The 13873-nt window shown below is 32.9% G+C and overlaps 1 protein-coding gene across 6 annotated transcripts in view; it reads left to right on the top strand.

Moving 5' to 3' along the window:
• Positions 1-13873, top strand: part of LOC124357612 (sortilin-related receptor-like) — a 101882-nt gene that overhangs the window by 51510 nt on the left and 36499 nt on the right. For all 6 annotated transcript variants that reach the window (XM_046809548.1, XM_046809550.1, XM_046809547.1 and 3 more), the window contains 8 exons: positions 3445-3648; positions 4570-4744; positions 5194-5435; positions 6728-6953; positions 7664-8006; positions 9980-10089; positions 10236-10365; positions 10903-11049. In XM_046809548.1, the coding sequence (XP_046665504.1) occupies positions 3445-3648; positions 4570-4744; positions 5194-5435; positions 6728-6953; positions 7664-8006; positions 9980-10089; positions 10236-10365; positions 10903-11049 (1577 nt within the window). The remainder of the gene's footprint in view (positions 1-3444; positions 3649-4569; positions 4745-5193; positions 5436-6727; positions 6954-7663; positions 8007-9979; positions 10090-10235; positions 10366-10902; positions 11050-13873) is intronic.

Here is a 13873-nt window from a genome sequence, read left to right as displayed (position 1 = left end):
TTATATAAACATTATACAGATCATATTAGACAAGTATATTATACTAGAAGTATATTCAAGTATATTCATAAATATCCTCGGAAGCACTACTTTGAGCGTTTTTATTGACATTGAAATGATGTTGAAATAGAGTTTCCACATCCGGTGGTGTCCCAGGAACAATGTCTGAAATAGTCTGAACATCTGAATCATGGTCACTAGCCCGCTCGTCACTGTCAACATTAGTATCCGCGTAATTATGAAAACGTGGACAAATACGCGTGATACAACCGTCTCCATCCTCAATAACACTATCGTTATCACTTTCATCACTTCCACTTTCTAATAATAGTCTATCTAATTCAGATGATCGTAAATTGTCACCCATTTTATTTACGTACACGCACACGAGGCAAAGGAAAATAGAACGCCACGACTGTACGCCTCAGACAAACAATTTGTCGCAAATAATAACGTTATTGACCGATAACGAGGGGAGTATTTGTGGACGAGTATCAGAGATAAGATAGGAAGCCAGTCCAGGAAAACTGACTATAAATATCTCCGAGGCTTATAACAGCGATAAGCGTTCAAAACAAATGAGTCATCCGTACCACGTCATCCACGTGAGGGTCACGTCATTGTGCTTTTGGTCCACGCCTCGCTCGCTCCGCGTCACCCTCACGTCGTTGATCCGCAATGGGTTAATAGAAACATACACTATTTTTAAAATTTAACACTTTTTATTTTTGTGGACTGCATCTATGTATTCAAAGAAATTTAAATAAACAAAACAAAATTTTAATGTAATTATAATTACAGGAAGTTACAATAATAATTATGTTTGGCATAGTACTAATTTTATACTATTTGAAAAGTTATGTTACGGCCCGGTCTTAGTCCTTTATTTTATTTGTTTATTAGACATAGTTCATTTATGTTAGGTATAAATATATTTGTAATTAGTTTAGTATCTTACTGTTAGTTTATTATTGTATTGTTAGAGGGGAGAATTGTTGTCTTAGATATTACGGGTGACATCCCTAATATTTATGACAAGGTCACCTGGAGGTGTGGAGTTCTTGTTCTCAGGGCGTGGGAGGCGACAGAGCTTTCACTCCCATTGTTAGAGGTGGCCTTCCACGAACCAAGGGATGTTACCCCCAGGTTTATGGTAGGGTCGCTTCAGGGCGGGAGGGGCTGGCCCTCACGCCTCGTGGGAGCAAGAAAGAACCTTTACCTGGGACAAGGGCCTAGAACGAGTCTCCTCTAGTCAGTTCTTCATTGTACTCCGGAGGCGTAGGGTAGAGAGCACACAGCTCTCTACATTACATATAGTTTAGGACAGCTAGCGCCAGCTAGCTGTATTACAATACAGTCCGCTTATTCCACTTTTTGTATTAACATTTTAGTTTGAGTAAATACAAGTTCAGTTCGTTCAAAAACAAGTGTTTCATTTCATATAAATATTCCAGTATTCAAGGCCCGTCATGCGCGCCGCCAACAAGTATGAAACACAAATAAAAATAATAAAGAAAGGTACAAAGTTGAAAAGAACACACTAATTTGACTTAAAGTATAATATCAAATCAAGTTTTTACAAATTAATTATAATTGATAAAAAGTTACAGTTATTACAGCAGGCTTAATACTAATGTTATATTGTACTGGTTAAACAATTATGAAATACTAACACAAATAATAAATAATACCTTGCCATGGTTGCATAATAAAGTAAAAATACCAATCAAATATAATATTATGAACTATGTAAAACTACTAATGAAGTCTTATTTCAAAGTAGATAACCTTGTGCAACAGTCATAATATTGGAGTATCAGTTTACTATCAAAATAAGTGCATACACAGCAGCTGATGGTTACGGGTGAGTATTTCCGCTTAAAGCGACAGCTAGCGAGTACTTCTGCTTAGAGTGACACTGGGCCACTGAGGGTGCCCCTTGACTGACAGAATATAAAAGCTTGAGTTGTGACTGCTGCCAGATGTTATGATGAGTAAGGCATTGTATCACACTAAAATACTAAGGAAGCACTTTGACGCAGTCTGTCGTAATTTTATAGAACTAACATTATTGTAATGTGTTTTTCAAGGTATAACAATATATTCTGCTTGGCACGTTTACACATTGTTTTAAATTAGAATTCAATTTTAATTGCAAAAATATATAGGTTATGATTAAAGTTATTTGTTTATGTTTGGTATTAATTAGGAATATTTCATCCATCAAGCCTTATTTTATTTAATGCATTTTAATAGTTTAAATAATGTGTTTAAAATTTATTTTAATAGTAGTTTTAGAAGAAAATCTGCTTTAAATTGGAAGGCTAGATAAAATATTGTGTATTCATTATTGTGTATATCTTAAAAAAGATATATAATTGTATTTCTAAATCATTGAACCTTTTTAAACAAGGTAATATCATGTGTCACCAGATATAAAAAACACACAAGGTAAGAGTACGCCACACTACATGTCCCATAACAGACTTCACTAAGGTTACATGCAAAATTTCAAGCTTATAGCTTATTTCATTGTCGAGATGTCCTGTGGTGAGGTAGACAGACTGACATCATACAGAAAATAAATTTTTACATTCCCCCAAGCAGAGGAAAAAGAATTTTATGAGCTTACTAAGTGGTAGACTTCAATAACGCTCAGCCAAATTCCATGGTTAAACAATAGCCATCATAGAACTCATTCATGTCTATGTAAAAATTAAGATTCAGGCACAATTTAAAGTGCAGATGATCTTTATCGAGATACCATACCACACGATACATTCACATTTCTGTTCATTTAGTTAGGCTTTATAGAAGTGTTTAAATAATAAATGTTTTGGTGGGTTAGGGAGGGTACTACAATGCAAGAGTGTGCTGAAATCAAATCTTTGTCACCAAATTTTAACATTGACTTTCAGTATTTTTTTTCTTTTTTACTGTACGAATAATCTACATGTATTACTGTATCACATGTTAAAATCTCATATGGCTGGTTGTACTAAGATTGTTTACAATTTTATGTATTCAGGTATTTTCTCATCACCATCTTAGTTACCCATAAGACCAATATACAAAATAGAGTAGTTGCTGACGCTCATCCAAATCCCTGTAGTGAAATGCACCATCATCGAACTCAGTGCTAAAATGAAGATTCATGTAAAATTTCAAGTCTAGCGGTCAGTTTGTTTTTGAGATAACGTGTGGACGAACAGACGGGCAGAAATAGAAATTCAATTTTCTCAATACAAATAATAAATTTTGCTAACGCTCAGCCAATTAACACATCTAATTTTTGGTGTTAATAGTTGTTCTAGTTAGTTATCGAGTTATAGTCTATCCTAAAATCTATCTTTGTTCTAAGGAAATTCTATGAAAATATAGTACACATACATGTAATGATTTCTTGAGCATCTATAAGTTTTGAGCATACTTGTGGGTTTTCAGTGATTTTGGATTTGACAGAGCAGTGGGCATGGCCCAGTGTATACGCAACAAGAAGACCTTATACAATCCTTATGCAGTGCCAGAATGGTGTCAGCCCGGGCAGTTTTACAACCGCACCAAGGGTTACCTCAAGATAGAAGGTGATGCCTGTGTAGGGGGCCGAGACCGTCACTTCCTGCCTGACTTGTTGCCGTGCCCATACGAGTGAGTCTAGGACTTTAGAAAACTATTCTCATATTGGAAAAAAGATAACACACATATAATTGTAAAACTTCTATTTGTTTATTGTTATATGATCACTAAATCTCTATGAAGTTATTTGTATTCAGATTTTATTAGGAACGTAGAATGTAAATAGACATCTCACATTTTACGTTTCACAAAACAATATTGATACTCTAATGCAGTATACATAGCAGAACAAGGAGTATTTATAAAAGCCTTTAAGCTTAATACAATATTGCTGTTTCAGATTTTGTATAAACCCATAAATTGCTGAAAGATAAGGTGCTGCAGTGATAATAAGCAAGAGGTGTATTTACATACTAAGGTCCTCCAGGGAGTGTACATTTTTCTGATTTAGACACATTTATTGAACTTGTAATTTTTAATTTATTATTTAAAACAGACCATTGTAAATAAGGTTTTCAGCATACTAAATTGAAATTAGGAATTAATAAAATAAATATTTCTTTTAAAGACTCATATTTTTGCAGCTAATAATAAGTTGTAAAATTTATAGAACAATGTGTTGAACAACAAGTAGAAACAATGCACATCCCTCCAATTTCATAAAATATGTAGGACTTTGCATCCAAATAGTGTGATTGCAAGTTCCACAAGATTGCAACTTCGACTTGACAGTAGCTTTTACTTTCTTCCAGTCTAATAAAGTTCCAAATAACACAATGAAACCTTTGTCGTTACAATAGCAAATGGCCTATAACTCAGAAACATGGTGTTGCTGTTTTCTCAATTAATATTTCGCACAAAATATTTTTATTGAGGTTGTTTAAATAAAAATAGAGTTGTAATATGATACTTGTATATCTTGAACGTTGTGGCTTATGACATAAAAATAACATATTTAATGAAGTATTGACTTACTTATGAATGATTTGTTAGTGAACGCAAAGAGTTCCTGCTACTTGCTCAGAAGGACCGAATTGTCCGATTTGATCTTGCCACATTACAAAGAGAAGAACTGCCCATCAAAGGTCTACAAAATGTGATAGCAGTGGACTTTGATATCCACAACAATTGTGTGTACTGGGCGGACATCATCAACGATACCATCTCGGTTAGTATCTCAACATCTTAGCCATGTAGTTATAGTGTAGGTTTACTTTGTCTTGACAGGTAGGAGGTTGGTATTCATTATCTGCTTGTGGTCACTTTAAATTCTTTGAAATTATGAAAACAAAGAATCATTAATTCTGTATGTAAGGCTGATTTTATGACACAACTCGTTGTCTTATAAATAATATTAGAAATAGTTTGTTTTCAGTAAAATACAGTTCAAAATTTCTTACGATTTTGGAATATTAGTAAAGTAATGTTGTATTGAAACATACAAAGGGATTTATTGAATATTTAGAGGAATAATAGTTTTCATTAAAATACAGTACACAATTTCCTATCGTTTTGGTACATGAGTAAATTCGTATTGCATCAAAGCATACAAAGGGATTTGTTGAATGTTTAGTTGAATAAATGAAAATGAATAATGAATGTGAGTGGATGTTCCAGCGCCAATGCCTTGGTAAGGACAACACTAATACCAGTGAGATACTGGTGGAGAATGACTTATCTTCAGTGGAGGGTATGGCTCTGGACTGGATGTCCAACATGCTATACTTTGTGGATGGTATCAAATGTCGTATTGAAGTGATCAGAACCGACATTGATCACGAGGGCCGCATGAGATACACAGTCTTAGGACCTAGTGTCCTCAGAAAACCTCGAGGCATTGCTGTCCACCCTGCAGCTGGGTAAGTGTGGCTTTTTGGCCCTAAATAAATATTTAAATTGTAAAAAATTATGTGCTTTTGCTAAACAGTTTTATCACATATTACATTTATAAATTCTGTATGTTGGTATCTATGTTTTGTTCTTGGTTCTTTAATATGTATATAAAAGAAAAAATATATATTGCCTGTATATATATGAGAAAAATGTGCTGATGAAAACTGATGAAAAAATTTTAATTCTTTGGTTCTGGACAGCAAATCTTTACAACTAGTCGTATTATGATTCGTCATTCCTCTTTAAAAACAATATGAAAACAAATTCTACATTTAAATTATTATTTACTACTCATAATCTTTTATGAGTGCAGTCTATAACTTCAGTTGTGTTTCTGTAGGAATGTAATCTTATGTGATACACTGTTGGATTTTCTACTGAGATCATTTATATTTCATCGTTTACACCACATAGTATGTATGATATTGTTATCATACAACTGACCTTCTGTTCAGGCAAAACAAATCAGGCTCAATGTTACTTTTAAGCACAGATGTTGAATTCTAGCTTTACTAATCTCAACTCAAAAATTTGAGTACTCAGCTAGTAAATTTATAAAACTGAGCTGTCTTAGTTTATAAAACTATTGTTGAAGAAGCAGATAAAAGAAAACAAATTGATAAACAAAAAGTGCAAATATAACAAATCAAAATTTCAATATACTTAAAATAATTATTTGTTGATGATTTATACTATTTTAGTATAATAATAGCAGTTTAGTTTTAATCTGAGTTAGGAAATTGAGATTTGAATTTGGGGTATATTAATAGTATTTTCTATGTTAGAATTAATGCTATAAATGAATTTCAATTATGAAATAAAATTTTAAGGACCTGTTTGACATGCAATCTATGTATTGAGTAAATATATGGTTATATGTAATTGAAAGAGAAATCCATAAAATAAATTTAGAGTGGAGTCACTTGGTAAAATTTCAAATTTATATTTTATTCAATCGAGCCAGTTTTGAACCATACAACTCATGGTTAACGATTTTATTGACGACTAAACAACTTCAGAATCATATATTTTCATTCCAAATCTATGAATAAAATGAACATGAATCATTCTATTATCTAAGGCGTTTGTGATAAATCAAAGTAAAATTTATCAATATGTCAATCTAATTTTGCAATGCCATAGATAATTCATTTTTCTACTATCATGGTGGTTGTTTATCTAGGGCTTCCTTAGAAGGCTCAGGAGTGAAACGTAAGATTGGCAATCCCGGTTTGATGTGATCCAATTATATGTTTAGGTACATGTACTGGACAGACTGGGCTGTTGGAGACCCTTGTGTATCTAGGGCTTCTTTGGATGGCTCAGGAGTGAAACGTCTGTTTGGCAAGCCCGATGTGGAGTGGCCCAATGGAATTACCATTGACTACATCGCAGAAAGGATTTATTTTGTTGATGCCCATGAAGATTTCATAGGTAGTGCTGACCTTGATGGCAAACACTTCCGAAAAATCATTCATAACAAGGTAAATCATAAAGAATGATATATTAACTGTTTCAACTCATGTCTTTATTTTCACTGACACTAAATAGAGCTACATTTTGAACCAATGAAAAATTTGGCCATGTTTTATTAGGACCAAGTCAGGCTCTGTCCTAAGTTAAAAATAGCAAAATCTTATAAGTTCGAAGAATTTTTCTTGACCGTATTTAGCCATAATAATTAATAATATGAATTTAGCTGTTAAAATATCTAAATTTTGCAAGTGAAGCATGAAAGATATAAAAAAGTTGTTATTTTTATGTAACTAAAATACTAGTTTCCATCCTACATTATGTTTCCCCATGTGTGATTCTATTCTTCATTGAGTGTATATATTATGTCAAATATAATCTTCTGTGTACTTGCATTGTAGAACACTGTACAAACAAAATCTTTGTAAAAACCATAAAATTGTATATTTAAATTCTTATATAAGTACATACTTAGAAAATATAACTCATAAATATGAGTCTCAAAAGACTAATTTCTCTTGTAATTAACATTTGTATCATCATAGTTTTTCGATTATTTTGTATTACACATTGACTGCAACAGAAGCCCTAGTGTGTACTTAGTGGTTAAAAGTACTCAGTTTCACTCACTGTAGAGCCGGTGTGAAGATGTTTTTGAACAGTTTAGCACTAGAACTTATTTTGCTTGCATTATCTAAAGATACCATTGTTATCTTTACAGGAGGAAGTGACACATCCGTTCGCAGTTGCAGTATTCAAGGACATCATGTATTGGGATGACTGGAAGCAGAATGGACTATATTCTGCAGATAAGGACCATGGTGTCAGCATACGGGCAATAGACACAAATCTGCCTGGTCTAATGGATCTGAAAGTGTATGCACACAGCCTACAGGAGGGCAGCAACCGGTGCAGCGGAGGCAAGACTTGCTCCTACCTATGTTTTGCCCGACCAAACAACCAGAGCACATGTCAGTGCCCGGATGCCTTGGAGTTATTCAATGGCGAATGCTACTGTCCTGGCAGAGTTGTCAAGCCATATGCCAACGGCACATGTCCTGAAGGTTATTCCCATGTTACAGTTACATAGAAATTCTTTTAATGAGTGATTTTGGCTACAAATTTTGGTTAATGTGTTAATGGTTGTAATCATCACTGATAGGTCCAAGAATAGTTACTGTCAGTTTATTTATGAAATTGTAGAAAATACACTTGTGACCTGTTTTATCAAGACACACAAACCGATCTCATGTACTTAACTGATTTCAAACTATGTCCATGTCAGTTGTGAAGTTACAATTTTTAAACACTTCCAGTTATTCTTAACACATTCACTGTGGCTTAGTTCACTGATGACTCAAAGTACACTTTTAGTTGAAAACCCCACTGGAGTTCACCAAGCCTTCTCCATTTTGCGGAACATATTACTTTACTGATTTAATTGGGAATTTAAGTGGTGACAAGTATATTTTATAGTTATTAGAATGAAGTGTATTGTTATATATGAGTAACGTGGTCACTCATGCTGCAAAACTTGTTATTTCTTGTGTGCGCCATGGGTCACCTGTAACAGACGAACAGTTGTATTCCTTGTTAGTGTCGATTTCAGCTGCTGTAGTTTTCTACAAAGTTATTGCGTCAGTCTCCAATCTGCAGGGTAAATCTTTAGATGTGTTATATTTTGGAGCTTTATTCAATAGACAATAGACAAAACATCTTTATTACATGATCATAGAGAACAGTAATTGAGTCATTACATTTTTGTTTACATAACAAATAAAATTGATAGCTAATAACATATTACATAAATAGGCCAGAGTTTAAAAATTTGTCTTCGTTGTAGAAGAGTCTCTGTTGGAGCCATTCATTCAGGGCTTTCTTGAAGTGTTTAGGCTGTTGCTGTTTGATATTATCTGTAAGTTTATTGAAGTATAGGGCTCCTTTGTAAGATGGTATTTTTCCAAAGAGGCTCAGGTGATGTGTTGGCAAGCTGAAGTTGGAGGCATTTTTTTGTATTGTAGTTGCGAATATTGTTATGTCTTTGTTGTCCTGAGTTAACTGCTTGTAGGATAACATCTTGAATATAAAGAGATACTAATTGTGAACATTTTAAGTTGCTTGAATGGCTCTCTGCAGCTTTCTCGGAATTGCAGACCTGCCAGACTCCTGATAGCTCTCTTTTCGTGCTTGAGAACTCTCGCAAGGTTACTTCCCCACACTGCTAGTCCATACCTCAGATGTGATTCAATCAGCGAAATAAGCAGTTTTAGGTACTTCTATGTTACTCATGTGTCTTATTCTACGTATTACGTAGATGCCTGAGCAAAGTTTTTTGCAAAGTTGGTCAACATGAGGCTTCCAGTTTAGGTTTGAATCAACGATGACGCCGAGGTACTCAGTGTGGTTTTTGGCTTCCAAGCCGGGTGGTGCTGTCATGTCTGCATTTCTGTGTTTTGTTGTGAAATTAATCTGGACAGTTTTATTTTTATTTAAGACTAAGTCGTTGGTTTGGCAGAATTGCTCAGTTTTGTTCAAAGTATTCCTTGGTATACTAGTTCAATATTGGTATAATACAATATAAATAGTATGTGTTACAGGTGGTTCATGACTGAAAACTTGTACATGTTCTTAACAGTTTTGACTTAACAGTTTTCCTAACAAAACACAATGTGATAGGTGTGTCAGTTTTGCCTAGAGCCCTTAACACTGACCTACACTTAACTATCAGAAACAAAATTCTACCACCTGCATGAGTGATCAGTGACCCATATTGCACTGAAGTAATGTATTTTATGTCACGAGCTACTCTCGTCGCAGTCTGAAAAAGAATACCAAATTTAACAATGCAAAAAACAAATTAAGAACTGCTAAGATTTTTGTAATCTAACTGCAGAAGCTGATGTGAAGTCACTTCTAAAGTGGATATAAATAGCAAAAATCATGTTTGTTTAAAATTAGTTGTAAACAAATGTAAACAATAAATATAATGAGAGAATTGAATTACATGAATTAAGATAGACTCTTATTTGTTTCACAGACAAAGACAAGAAGTGCTCACCAGATCATTTCAAGTGCAACAATGACCTTTGCATCCCCAAACTGTGGAAATGCGATGGAGACAACGACTGTGGGGATTTCTCTGATGAGGTAATGGTCAATCTAATGTGTCTGCGTTCTGATATATCAAGAGTGGATAATAGCAAATGTTACCGTATTTATGACATAAAATAATATAAAGTCAAGCATACACTAAAGTGAATGTTACAATTTGTATTCGTGTTCCTCTGTTCCAGTACAACTGCGGGGCTCTAACCTGTCAGCCAGACCAGTTTCAGTGCAACTCTAGCGGCAAATGTATCAGCCCTGACTGGCACTGTGACTACGATAAGGATTGCGAGGACGGGAGTGATGAGTTAAACTGCAGTGAGTAATCTTGTTTCAAAGAGATGATCTGTTATTATTACAATATTTAACATATTTAATTTTAACGGTGTAACAGGTTAACTAGTTTTTTTTTAGTTATGGATTTTAGAATTTAATTATTTCTTCAAACGCAAGTACAAACAAAATTACAATATAATGTGGTAAGGATTCTAGTTCACTATAAAATTTCTGTACATAACACTGAACAGTTAGAGGTAAAACTAGATTAATTGTACAGTAAAGTTACATTGTTTTAAAGGAATAAATAACATACAGTACAAGCAAAATAATTAGTAGGCTTTACTTTAAATAGAAATATAGGCAGCCTGTGTGCAGCCTTAGGCTCTAAATCTACCAATTCTCTCAAATTTATATATTTACAATGGAAAAACAATATTGAGTTAAAGGACTAAATGGTCCCAAAACATTCTCTGAATAACTCTGAAGAGCCCTCTTGAAGTTCTCTGTGTTATATCATTTAATTTGTGAACACTCTAAATAACTATTTTGTGATAATTCTCAATATTAATGTTGCAGCATATGTATCGTGCACCAAGGGCCAGTTCAAGTGTGATAACAACCGCTGCATCTCCCAGCTCTTTGTCTGTGACGCGGAGGACGATTGCCGAGATGGCTCCGACGAGGCCAATTGCTCTTCTGTGATCCTGCCCAATTCTTGCACAAGTAATGTTATTACATTTCATCCATCATTTATTGATCGGAATTAGAATTAATTTAATGTTGTTCTTCAACTCATTGGGCAATAAATTAAAGTTATTTTGTGCAATATTGAAGGTTAGGTATAGTATTTGAGATTAGTATGGCTTTACACCTGATTCATCAAAGATTTAAGTGGATAAAGGATTTATCTTCTATTTTTTAAAATATAAAATACTACACTTTAAAAAATTTTTTAATGCTACTATTCAACAGACTATGCTAATTTATCACAACAACTGTATTGTGAGAAATTAGACCACTCATTTATAGTTTTTGTACCACTTCTGACTATCCCAATGCTTCAAAACTACATGAAACAACTTAGTATTATTGATACTAAACAAGAATAATACTTTCGTGGTTGTTGTATTGCTTGTGTATTTTAACAATAGTATTTGAGTAGTCTTTCAATTTTGTATGTATTGTAGGTGGCGTGTAAGCCATACATACAAGTCCATCTAATAAATCCAATCACATATACATTTGAATATTAAACCTTAGAATGTTGGATGCCTGTTAGGAAATATCCAAATAATAAAGTCATTTGAGAGGAACTCATATAGTTTTCTCACACGGGAGACTGAAAAGCACAACATTCAAGAATATTCATAAATGTTTATAAATTGTTTTAATTCAAATAAAATTAAAATGCTACATGTATTGTTAATTGAGAGCATTTGTGAAGATCAGGTGGCTGGAAAATGTGTGTATTGTTAGCTATTCACTGAGAACCTTAATACAACCTGTGTTCTGTCACAGTAAATCTGCAATAACTCAGTTATTTATCATCTGATTACAATAATTTTGGTGTTATTTGATTTGTGATAAAATTTGATAAGAAATGTTATTCTTGTAATTGTTTTTTAAAATTGCTGGTTTTTTTTAAATATTCAAGGTTGAACAAAAATAATGAAGTCGTTTTTAAAATATCAAAGATCATAACATTTTGAATGTCATAACATTTTGTGTAGTACCTGTCTTTGTTTACATAAATATTGTTACTGTACAGACAGGAAACTAAGCACTGGAGATCCATTATCATCTGGTGAAATGTGGTTGTTTTGATCTTTGATCTGAGGTAATGTTACATACTTTTATCCAGAGAGTTACAGAACATTCTGTAGAATCATCTGGGTTGAATTATTTGCATGCATTTCCAATGATGTTTTTCAAAAATATTCTTAATTCAATATTGGTTAATACATTTTTAAAATTCCAATACATTTTGGAGAACTTATTACATCATTTAAGATTAAAAGACTAAATACATCACTGCATTATGTCCATCTCCTTGAACAATTATTCAAAAAGAAACAAATAGGAAAAACTTTCATATTCCGCCGAGGTACAAAATTACTTCGCCCAGTTTTGTAATTGTATATTATAGTAATGTGCAAATACAGAATTTTTAAACCTCAAATTCAATTCCAAATTGTAACATTTAGAATTCCAAGCCCGACCTCAGGCATAATAGTCTTTTTAGATTGTGGTAACTGCTAATTCGTAGTACTTATTTTTTTTGACAATATCTTGTGTTTAGCAAGTCATATAGAAGTAATTTTACTCTTTGGTTTTTTTGTTAAGTTATCACAAACAAACAAAATCATAACAAAACATGTTCACAGTTGACAGTTCACAGTTCAAATATGTTTATTTAGTAACAGTTTTTTTATTTGATACATGATCCCATGTGCCTGACACAGCACGTGCGGGATTCTGAAAAAAACAAGCATCTTTAATACACTTTTTTTCATATGGCTACTATACAGTGCAATACTCCCAGGAAAAGTCAACTCTAGAAAGAACATTACTTTTTATAACTAATCATGATAACAATAACAATCTATAATAACAATTTAAAACTATCAAATACAACATTTTAAAACAAAACTATACCTCAACAAAACACAATAAATACTATTACAATTATTACACCAACAAAACACACATTTTCTGACTAAAAGGTATTCCAAGTGACTACCATGTGAATTACCATGTGACATGTGTGAATTAACACTGATTTAACGTAGTTTTCTGCAAGTTGCTGTAGTGTCTATGTTATTTATGTTCACTTACCTCGTGTTTCACAGTAAAATAAAAGATTTTAGTTTAAAATGTTATAAATTTATTATTTTGTACTAGCACATACCCACGGCTTCGCTCGAAATGTCTATGCAACATTCTGTGAATTGCTTTGAATAGCTCCCATATTTTCAGTAACACTTGAACCATTTTAGATCAATGTAGAGGAATTTCAAAGTTGAAGTTCATAGTTTTCTTAGTGAAAACACTTATGATGTAATATGATAAGGTCCTATGATATTTTGAAAGTGGAATTAGTCATGTATCGTGTGTCAGGTACCTATTTTACAATGTTTCATTGGAAAGGACCAGAAGTCAAGTAAAAGTGTGAGTAATTCTTATTTCAGGTTTTGCACTTCTAGTTCAAATTAGTTATATTTCTAACGTAAAATTGGAGTTTGGTATTTTGTCCCAGGAAACAATATAAATAGACCTATATATAGTTTTGTAATAAGATTGTTTTCACAACAGAATAATTTTATAAATTCTATGGATATAGATATTGTTATTAAAAATTAAAAACTAAAATCAACATCAATAATACTAACACATTTCTATACTTACATTATGACAGTTACCAACCATATATGTAAAGATAATACATAATACAGTAAAGTTCTTGCTTCCCAATCCATATCCGCTCTATCATACTATTTTCACGGTCCAGTCTAGAAATTATTTCAGTATTTATATATCTAATTAGTAT

Source organism: Homalodisca vitripennis, chromosome 3 (genome assembly GCF_021130785.1).
Source record: "Homalodisca vitripennis isolate AUS2020 chromosome 3, UT_GWSS_2.1, whole genome shotgun sequence".
Lineage (NCBI taxonomy): Eukaryota > Metazoa > Arthropoda > Insecta > Hemiptera > Cicadellidae > Homalodisca > Homalodisca vitripennis.
The sequence above is the reverse complement of the archived record's forward strand: the minus strand, read 5'-3'. Positions and strand labels throughout refer to the sequence as shown.